Source organism: Endocarpon pusillum, assembly GCF_000464535.1.
Source record: "Endocarpon pusillum Z07020 unplaced genomic scaffold scaffold1790, whole genome shotgun sequence".
Taxonomy (NCBI): domain Eukaryota; kingdom Fungi; phylum Ascomycota; class Eurotiomycetes; order Verrucariales; family Verrucariaceae; genus Endocarpon; species Endocarpon pusillum.
The window spans coordinates 11,303-22,451 of NW_006916077.1; the positions used below are offsets into that span (position 1 = coordinate 11,303).

At 47.9% G+C, this 11,149-nt stretch overlaps 2 protein-coding genes across 2 annotated transcripts; both read left to right on the plus strand.

The window, feature by feature from the left end:
• Positions 1-948: 948 nt before the first annotated feature.
• Positions 949-6,596, plus strand: EPUS_07196 (uncharacterized protein; the record flags this gene model as incomplete). The annotated part of the gene is made up of 6 exons (XM_007802770.1): positions 949-1,042; positions 1,092-1,120; positions 1,171-1,380; positions 1,430-2,264; positions 5,576-6,138; positions 6,198-6,596. 6 exons carry the CDS (start codon positions 949-951, stop codon positions 6,594-6,596), a joined length of 2,130 nt encoding a protein of 709 aa, XP_007800961.1.
• Positions 6,597-8,472: 1,876 nt separating this feature from the next.
• Positions 8,473-9,415, plus strand: EPUS_07197 (uncharacterized protein; the record flags this gene model as incomplete). The annotated part of the gene is made up of 2 exons (XM_007802771.1): positions 8,473-8,646; positions 8,714-9,415. 2 exons carry the CDS (start codon positions 8,473-8,475, stop codon positions 9,413-9,415), a joined length of 876 nt encoding a protein of 291 aa, XP_007800962.1.
• Between the last annotated feature and the right edge of the window lie 1,734 nt (positions 9,416-11,149).

The window sequence follows — 11,149 nt, forward strand, 5'->3', positions numbered from 1 at the left end:
ATATTATTAAAAAAAATTATAAAATTTTAAGAAATTAAAAGACATATTTTTAGTTTATAAGATTAAGTTAGTAAAAAAAAGAAATAATATTATAATATATAAATATACTAAATATTAATAGATATTAAAAAGCTACCTAGCACTCTATAAAGAAACTATAATAGACTTAAATAGAACTAGACCTTGAATTACATATATAATCAGACCTGGACAACATAATAATCAGAGGTGATCAGGATGAGCACTTATAAGCAATGATCAGAGGTGATCAGGGTGAGCACTTATAAGCAATGATCAGAGGTGATCAGGATGATCAACTCTAAGCACGAATCTTCTACTCTATATAAGCACGCTCATTTCCTAGATAGCTTCATAGTCTTCGTAGTCAACTCATGTTATCAGCTCATACCTAAGTTGAAGACATTCTAGTATTGTTTACTGCACTTCCTGTTCTACCCAACCAACCCTTTGGACCCAGCTTCTAGGTGAGACTTGTCTTAACCAGTTGAGCCCTAACACGTCACCCGGGCTTATGACTATCAATCTGCTTTGCAGGTGGCGTAAAGAAGCAAGTCGATCAATAGCTACAGGGGTAAAGAGTGTGGATCTATGTACAATTGGCAGCAGGGATTACGCATATGAAAAGCGGCCAATAGGCCCTTTCAGAAGGTCAACAGAATCCTACAACCGAGGCGTGAGCCTCCATAAAAGCCGAACTCCCGCATAAGCTCAATATGGGGGGGGCCGATTATCATCAGGTTGTGCGCGTTGATCCCATACTTGATATCGAGCCAGCCATCAAGGTTCTCTACTCAACTTTCCGAATAAGCTACAACTTTCATTATGATGGAGATTTGGATAGGGGTGTTCGTAACCCTTATAATGGGGTTGTACCCTATAATCTACAATGTCTTCTTCCACCCACTGCGACATTTCCCAGGGCCTCGGATGGCCGGCGCAACTACATGGTGGAAAGCATACAAGGAGGTGTTCCAACAAGAAACATTGGCTCGGTTGCTCTTCGACCTTCACAAAAAACATGGTGAGATCGAGAAAGCAATGCTGATGGTGTATCCTGACCCATTATGCAGGCGAGATTGTTCGAATAGGTCCAAATGAGGTTAGTGTTTCTGCCGATATTGTCTAAAGCTTTATGTCTGACTTGTAAAGCTCCATTTTGGGAAGCCTTCTGCATTCCACGATATCTACCATGGGAACAATAGATGGGACAAGGATGAAGGCCTGTACCGGACACCTGGTGTCCGCTCCGCATCCTTCGTCTTCCTCGAATATAAAGACGCAAAGGAACGGAGGGAGGTACTTCAACCAATGTTTTCTAAGAGAGCCATTCAAAATATCGAGGGTCTCGTCTGGCGAAATGTAAGTGGTAACGCTCAAGCACCACTTTGTGCAGAAACTAAGAAATCAGGCAAACCGCCTAGCCTCTGCCATAACCAGAGTCAACACAGAGAAAAGCTCGGTCGACTTTCTATACGCGTTCCGCTCCTTTACCCTCGACACTGTCATGTATTTTACCTTCGGCAACTGTGTGGACGCATTGGATGCGCCGGCCTTTGCTGATCCCTTGATGGTTACAATGGACGCCAGTTTACGAGCTCTCCCTCTTTTGAAGAACTTCCCGCTTATCCGAAAGATCGCCTATTCCATACCACCATCTTTGATTATGAAGGCATTACCCGATGCGGAGAGAGTTGCCCCAATAATCTACCGCGTACGGGCAATCATCCAAGAGCAGCTACAGGTGGTGCTACAGAATCCCGAAAAGCTAGACGAGGCACCACACCAGACAATCTTTCACCAAATGTTGGACGCGAAAGCTCACAGGAGCAAAACGGTCCCTGACTCCACCAAGTTACAAGATGAAGGTTTACAGTTGATTTTCGCTGGCGCAAATACAGTTGCTGATACCCTGCTAATGGGCCACTGGAACATACTAAACCAACCAGAATTACTTGCACGACTGAAAGCCGAGTTACTTACTGTATGGCCAGATCTTCGGACACCACCCAGTCATAAAGATCTCGAAACATTGCCGCTCCTGACCGCAACAATCAAAGAATCCCTGCGACACATTCCAATGGGCGTGTCCCTGACACGCGTTGTGCCCCCCACAGGAGCTGTTATATCCGGCCAAAACATTCCTGGCGGCACTATAGTTGGCATGTCCATACTCCACGTCCACCAATCCGAGGAAATCTTTGAGGACGCTCTTAGTTTCAAACCTGATCGGTGGCTGCGGGAAGGTGCGCAGCATCTCGAACAGTGGCTAGTGCCTTTTAGTAGAGGGCCACGTATGTGTTTTGGTGTCAACCTGGCCTGGTGCGAGCTATACATAGCGTTCGCTACCATGATTCGCCGGTTTGATATGGCTCTAGACGGAACCACGGCCAAAGACATGGAGTGGAGAGAATGCATCACTGCTTATTATCCCCGGAGACATTTGCATGCGTGGTGTCGGCCAGCTGAATCCTGAGCTTAGATCTACATTACTCTGCCAGGTCGCATCTATGCTTAACAGCTGTCTAGTCCCCGGCGGTCCGAAGCAGATCAACGTCCAAGCGATTGGGAGGTTGCGTGATTAAGACAGCACTTAGAGAACAGAAGACACATAAGTGAGACGCTTCGAGAGAGCGAATATACATACTCTCCGTAACCCGTTGCCATCCATTTCATCCCGAATCGCGCTGGATCGACGCCGGCAAATCTATATGTCTGCTATATGGGGCAGGGATGGAAAGATCCCCCCTTCGGTAAGTCGTCAACCAATCGAATTGAAGAAGAAAGAAAGAAAGAAAGGAAGAAAGAAAGGAAGAAAGGAAGAAAGGAAGAAAGGAAGAAAGGAAGAAAGGAAGAAAGAAAGAAGGAAGTCTATTGGACAGATTGGCTTGTTGATGTGCTGAGATGAGCGCACAATTTGTCCAAATCACAAGGATTGATTTACAGATAGATTTACCTTTCACTGGATGTGAATTTTAGTTAAAGAGTCTAGCTAGATAGCTTCCGGGTGGCGCGTTGCGTCTGACCGGGGGACCTTCACTTATCTTAACTGGTGGGGGCATGAGCGAGGTGAACTCGAGGGATGTAAAGGGAACTCTCCCCTCACTGCTGAGTCTCGCCATAGATTGGTTCGGAAGCGTGCTCGCTCTGGGCTCTAGATTTCGCAAAAATGAGCATCATGGGTATATCCTTTTTGACCAGTCGACAGGGGCATCCCTGCTGAGATGTTGACAGGTCAAAGGAAACCCCGTGTTCCCTTCTGATCTGGATGGTTGTGGATACTAAGGCCTTCTTGGTTAACTAACTGACCAACATCTATTCGCCAAGAGGGAGACTGGAGCTCCGGCATCAGCTGGAGCGACCGAAACGATCTGTGATGTGATGTGATGGTGTCCCGGAGTGGAGGTTCACTACAATGGTTCGCATACCGACGCAACACACTGGTCATTCAGAAGATGGTGGTGGGTTACATTACAGTACCTGCTCGCGCATTACTACTGTAGCTCGCGTAGTGTACGATCTGGTGATCTGGTTGTAGGAGCTCTTGCTATCCTTCTTTCTGTAGATATTCTCTTCCTTATAAATATCCTCTTTCTTTTTATCTTTCTCTTTAAAATCTTCTTCCTTAAAATCCTTCTCTAATCTCTTTGAAATCCTCCTCTTTAAACTCCTCTTCTTTAAAATCTTTTTTTTTAAAATCCTCTTCTTTAAAATTCTTTTCTTTAAAATTCTTTTTCTTCCTATCTTAATCCTTATTATCTTTCTTATTATCCTCCTTTCTATTTATATTATAAAGATGTTATAAAGCTCTCTTTACGGTTAAACGTTTCTTATAATTCAATATTATAATTTTTTATCTTAGAATTTTAGTAACAAAATCACAAAAGAGTCTATTTTACTATCCAGGCGATTTTAGGCATTCTACTACAATAATTGGTGGTAAATGGCTATCCTCTGCCCTCACTGCAATTCTGCCCTGCAGCGCCAGAAATTCGAGGGTAGCGCCAAGGAATTGCAACACTTTAGCAATGCACAGTAACTTAGACCATAAATACTATCGTACCATCGTTCCATTGCTCCGAAGCCAACGCACCAACACACTCCATGGATCCCGTGTTAGCGTGCACGCAGTAGAGATGACCTAAAAGTAGAATGCATGAACGGACTGTTCATCGCCTTACTGGTGGACTCGTGATGTCATAGAAGAATGCCAGCGGCCTATTCCGGATGCGGGATCTCCATATCCAGAGGTATTTACTACGTGCGAGTATCTTTGCCTGGAAACGACTCCTGTACAAAAAAGCTTAGCTTCAAAGAGAATAGCTGTAAATCTTTGATCAGTAAGTATTGGAATTGGCGGTACGCGTACAGCCAAATCCTTGGCGTCACATGCCTGCGCGCCTAGTAGATTAGCCTCTCCTCCTTCTGAGATAGGTTCTGCAGGTAGATCGAATTCCATCCATCCACTTCATCAGTAAGAAGCAATTTACATAAAGCAAGCTTCGTCTAAACCAATCATAGCACCGTGAGGCAGTAACGAATACTAGCTGCTACTAGCACTAGGCTAACATCACTTCAAGCCCCTCCCGTAGTAGCCACTTGTCAGACAAAACCTAGTTTACGGTCCTCTGAGGGCTACGGTCCTTTTGGTCCAACAGTTATGAGCCCTTATAATCCGCATTCAGAGCGCTAGCCACTTTGAGACACTAAACTCAACTCCCTGCAAGAGGCCCCAGCGTTCGAGTCCGCGTCCCGGATAGAAGGGAAGTGAAGCGTATAACGCGTAGTTACAGCAGCGTACAACAGTAGCTTCCTAGATCGAAAGCTCCTGGGGGGGTGTGTCAGACAAAAGCTAGTTTACGGTCCTCTGAAGGCCGCGGTCATTTTGGTCCAACACCACTCATAGACAACCCACCATATAAAATTACTGATCTCGTGCTTACATCGTGCTTTACACTTGCCACGCTGTAAATTGAAATCCCGGCACTTAATACCTATCATCCTCGATATTGGTTGCTCGACGCGGACGAACAGAACTCCGACTTGGTCTGGATTTATCCAGGCCTACAGCTAACATGCAGTCAGATTCCACTCCGAGACTTCTGGTTATGCTTGCCGAATCCAGCTGCAAATGATGTCTAGTATCGCTTGTTACTAATATGAAATCCCCAGTATAGCCCTCCTTTATGTCTCCCTATCTCTCAAACGACGAGCTCTGGTTGAAGTTGCACCATCTAGCAACGACAACATTCGAAATTGACTTCACATCTCATCGCTGTCAACATCTCCTGTCAATCACTGAGAGGGTGCATGCTTATATCAGGACACTGGATATTTCCGAGAGGTGAATATGGCGCAGGATTGTGAAGCCCTGCAAATGGAAGACGGACAAGACAGGCCGATGCTACTTACTTTGTTGCTCACCAATCAAAACCAAAATCAAAATGCCCCGCCTATCGCTGATACACTTCAAGTCCTGAATTCGTCCCTCGTCCTCGAGCATATTTCGAACGGGGTAGGCTGCGACACTTTCCCCAATAAACATATTCACACGCAGGGTTCTCTAATCGTCCTTCCCGAGCTTTCCAATCGAAAAGCACGACCCCGAACCTAGAAGTCGACTCGATCAGTACGGCGGGCCAGCACGATTCCGGTTTGACTGAGGAACAAGTCAGCTTCTTCCATCAAAGCGGCTATCTGGTGGTAGAAGCCGTCCTTGAGCAAGAAAAGATCCGAGAAATGATCGAAAGCATGATGAGAACGGTAGAAGATCTTTTCGACAACCAATCTCCCGCACGAAAAGAACACTTCATAGAAGGGGGCAAAACAGGTGTAACACCCAACGGGCGTCTCATCGCATCCCTTATCAACGGTAAGCCCAGCCCAGTCCAAGACTTCCTCTGTACACCCACGGCCCCTAAACCCCAACCAGCAGAATGCCCAACCGACCCAACTCTCTCCCCCTTCCAACGAATCCGCCGTATGGGCACCGGCATCCACCGGCTCCTCCCCCCCTTCCGGCACGCCACATTCACACACCGAAACCGGCGGATCGCCCGATCTCTAGGCCTGCAAGACCCGCGCGTCACGCAGAGCATTATCATCAATAAAGCGCACGCAGTCGGTGCGGAGGTCATTCCGCATCAGGATGGATGTAGCAATTTCACCTACCCGCCCAGCTGCGTGACCTTTTGGTACGCTCTCCAAGACGCCACGGAGGAGATAACATGTTGCCGCTCACGCGGCGTTGTCGAGCCGGCGAGTCTGGGCTGGCTGAATTTGCGGCGTTGGAGAGGCCGGTGTATGCGGCTGAGGTTGAGCAGGGGATCGTTGAGCGCTTGGAAATTGGAAGAAATGCAGATGGTGGCTACGTGTATGAAAAGCTTGAGGTGAAGGTCGGCACGTTGGTTCTTATGCATGGGAATCTTGTTCATGCTAGTGCGGCAAATCGGAGTTCTAAGAGTAGGATTGCATATAACTTTGGAGTTGTGGAGGGTGGGCTTCCTTGGCCCGATGATGCGTACTTGCAGCCGTATGAGGGTCATAGGGATTTTGAGAGGTTGGAGTGTAAAGCGTGATCCTCGGTTTTCTCTCAGAGCGTTTTGTTAGCTCTTCTTCCGTTTGACCGCCTCCATTGATGAGTGTGTCGCTCAGGTATTTGTAAAAGATGTTGTCATAATTGACAAGGAAGTGGTCAAAGAAACATGCCCCAAAGTTAGACTTTGGACAGACGACCAGGCAGGATTCTCTTCCTGACTTATACCTCCCATTGATTTTCTGAAGTTTTTTTGTTGTCTTTACCTGTCATGTGGCAACCCCTCTATGGTTGAATAGTTTAAAGACATTAACCCATGACTCTGTGGGAGCTGTAAGACGTTGTTAGATAGCCCGGTCATAGAGTTTTGGACCAAATATCCGGTAGATGTTGGAACATCGTTCATTGGAAAGCTCATGTACGCACAATCTACTAAGATTGCAACCAGTCGCTACTACTAGATTATCTGGCGTCCACATACTGCAATCAAAGGCGGTGGAAGGAAGCCGGAGAGCTGAAAAGGACAAGTGAGGATCCGGCCCCTCAGGATAGAATTCAGTTGACGCTCGAAGATGCTCAGGGATGCTCACGTCTTGCTCAGTCTCAGAACAGCCTACAGCCGCAGCTCAGGCTGCTTATTAATCGCTGATATCACAGTCACGTGTGCTCAGGTCTCAAACTGGAAATGGAACTTACTACGTAGTGGAGAGGTCAAGATTCGGGTGTGGATCTTCTGGTACTATCCTGCACCGAATCTTGACTACGCCTTAGCACCCAGTTGGGTTAGCCATTTTCCCTACCTTAGTCAGCCGGCTCAACTCCGGCTCAGCCTTTGCTCAGGCTACACCGCCACTGCTACGCCATCAAGACTGTGGCAGATGAAAATGATTCGACGTTGTATGATTCCCTGAAAAGTCCAGCTCCGTCCCTTCAGTTCAAGACGTCTCCGGCATACTTTGACAGAATAATCACTTCAAAGGGTGAAGCAACATTCTAACATCACATTGGCCACGGACATGCTAGATTGGGAGTTTGAATTATATCCGATGGTCTAGGCGTGGGCACCCGGCACATCGGTTGGCTGTAAGTCGGACAACCGGAATACTTCGTACTCTGGTTTCTGTCCTGTTGGAATGTCCAACATTCGTAGAGGTCTCCGTCCAGACCATGTACTGCGACAACATGAACATCATAAGGGCCTTTATTTTCTCCATGCGCGGGGGAATGTGTAGGCAGCTCGCGAAGGCCGTAGCCATCTTAACCGCTGGCAATCCATGCAGAAAAGAAAGATACGCATCTCGGTTTGCTTCGCTTGCAATCTACTAGATCTTAAACAGTATCAGAGACGAGTTTCATTCGCAAACCGTGGGTAGCAAGATGATGGGAAGGTGGAACATAAGGTGCGCCGTTCGCTGGAAGACGAATCACGTGACGCTGGTTACCTCCTTTGCGGATTTGGTGCAGAGCTGAGGTTTGCCACAGCTGCCAACGCCAAATTCAGGATGAAAATGCAATATCAACGTCTAGATGGGGAGTACATCGATCAAATAGCTTTACAGAACCACCGCCAAGCTCAACTGATTAAATGGTTCAACGCGAAAATTCAGGTGTCAAGGCTCCTCAGCCTTGTCCCACCCCTATGCACTCAGTGTGCTGCCGCCAAAGCCGCTTGGTTCCTCAGCCGCTGCAGGGAGCCTGACACGCAGCATGACACAGCCTTGACATTATTACTGTAGCAGACTGGTGAGTCAGTGTCCCTTTTGACCCAACGAAAGTATTGCCATATAACCTACCAAGTTTGGTGCTCTGCTTCTTGCGCACAGTCTGTACATCCTACCAAAGTTTTGCCGATCAACTTGGATTTCTACTGATCTACCATTTGCATCATCCACTGAGCGAGCATCGCAATCCGTGACAGCATGGGAGACAACTACTACCAGAATCAACCTTATACCCCACCGCCGCCAGGAGGCAATCAGTATCAACCACCACAGCCTCCCTATCAACCTGCCTATGGCGGTGAACAGCATTATATACCTCCACAAGGACAGCCATATTATCCGCCTCCTCCGCAACCACAGCCACAGCCACAGGTATGACTTCTGTCGACCTCGCTTGGGATCCATCTGAGAAGCCGGGTACTGACATAGAGAGCCACAGCCACACTACAACTCATACCAACCCCCACGCGAACAAGAAAGAGACTTCTACCGCTCTCCTGTCCCTCCCAATAGCGCGCTTGCCCCTTATCATCCCGATTCACTCCGACCATCTTCTGCGCACGCTCCCCAGCCTCAATACGCACCTCGTGGAAGCCAAGGTCAGCTCGTTCCATTCTTCGAGCCGCCGCCTCGCGAGCGTTCCTCATCCCGTGATAGCCGTGGCCATCGTCACCACCGCTCCAACTCGCATTCTCACCAAAACCGGCCACCGTCCGCTCAAGGGGAAAAATCGGGCCATGCTGCTGAGCGAGGTATTGGTGCCAATCTTGTGGGCGCAGCTGGCGGTGGTTACCTTGGGCATAAATTCGCTGGTGGAGGGGTGGGCACAGTTCTCGGAGCGCTAGTCGGTGGATATGCGGCACACAAGGCAGCAGAAAAAGGTGAGAAAAGTCGCGAGAAGAAGAAGCATAGGAAATCCAGGCAACATGGCGACGGTGAGACAGACTCACATGGCGGCAGCCATCGAAGAAGTCGGCGTGGAAGCGCGCCGCCGCCGCCTCTAGGTGGACATCTATATCCACCTGACGTGGGAAGGCGCCGCCGACATTCTAGAAGTGCTAGAAGTCGAAGCAGGAGAAGGGACGATTCGAGTAGCAGTGACAGCAGCAGTGACGATGATCGGAGAAGACGCAGACATTAGTAGAAGAGGCTCGGGTTGAGGTTGATTATCAGCTTCAGATGAAGGTTAACGATTTCGAGTTATTTCCTACGGCGTTACGTGAATATGCAGATTCGGAAGTGACGAGTGACGATTCACGACTTTAAGCTATTTCCTTCGGATATGTTACAATAGTGCAGATAACGACTCCATGAATTCAATGATTTATTTCTCGCAGTACTTCGACCCGAAGAGTGCTTGTCCTCTAGTAGTAGGGAATGTCTCAAGTACCACATTTCAACATTACCCCGGAATGATGATCTAAGGGGTAGCTCTCCAGTATCGTATCAGCCATACAAATACAAGTAGATAAGGCGAATAATGAAATCGGAGCAAATCAACATGACTAGATGATTAGATCTGTCGGCCATAACAAATCGGATGAGTCGCGGAACTTCCTATAAGGTTACTACACAGTAGATCATGCGGCAAAACTGTTATTCCAGTCAGGATGGATCGGCGCCCCCGACGCATCAAATACCAGGCTAGTCTCAACAAATACTGGAATGACGAAATAATCCAGTGGAATTCTCGGTCAAAAGTAGGAGTTCGGGTATCTCCCCACAGAACTGCAGTGGGGGAGTGAACTTTTGTGGGTCGAGTGGAACCTGTGGAGCAAATCCTTATCACGGGGAAGGGGGAAACGGGTCCAGGAGGGATCGATTACGGGCAATATATCGGACATAACCTGGGGAAGTCCAAAAAATACCACGGACTCGGATGTGAAAGGGGTCGCATCGATTTATAAGACTGTGTACCCGTGATTGCTACCTACCAATTGCCATGCTCCAGGTGCCGCTGATCTTGGTCAGGGAAGGGGCACAACTAGAAAGAACCCATGAGTTCATGGGTCTCGCTTTTGGCTGGGCTTTGAGGATTGATTATTCGGCAGGTTGCAGATGGTGGTAGAAATGAGTCACATCCTAGCAGTCAGCATAGTGACATTGCTCCAATTAGCAGCAGGTTTTGCTAAAAGTGACTGCTTGTTGCACTAGAGCCGTTGTCTCTAGATGTTGATTGTCTCTCACCTGTATGGTGGATGTTGCTCACTAGCGTTAAGGCTGAGTGGAACCCATATTTAGAACGGCCCGCCGCTGCGTTGGAGGCAGGCGCTGGGATTAGGGTTTTATAGACCCAGAAGACAGAGTGAAGATACACCATCACATCTATTCCAATCGCCAGCAGTTTGCAATCTCCTTGTTGCTGTTTGCTTTGTGAAGAGAAATCTAGATTCGGTAAGGCGTAGCTGCCGACGACAAAATTGCAGCTCCGACTGTCAAAGTTGTGCTGGAGGTGAGAGTACTTGACCGCCCGGAAGTGCCCAAGCCTAAATCTGCATCTGCAACGCACTAGGCAATCTTAGCGTCACCTGAAAAATTTCTGGGTGACAGTCAGATAAAATCCGCCCTCGCCTCGATATTTCTTTTCGCCTTTCCTCCTTCCCATAGACAACCCTCTCCTCTCCTTCTCCATCAAGTCCTCCTTCAGTTTTCTCTTTACAAGAGTTCTTGGAGCATTCATTTTCGCCTCTTGATTGTCATTGACGCCAGCATAGAGCGTGATCTGCGTTTTCTGACGCAGTCCGTGGGCGCAGCATTCCAAGATACCCAATAGACCGCTGTTTTCATTCAGCTCTCAGATCCACCAACTCTTATCCACCTTCACGCGACCGCAACAATCCCATACAATCCGCAGCGCATCTGCAACTCTACTACA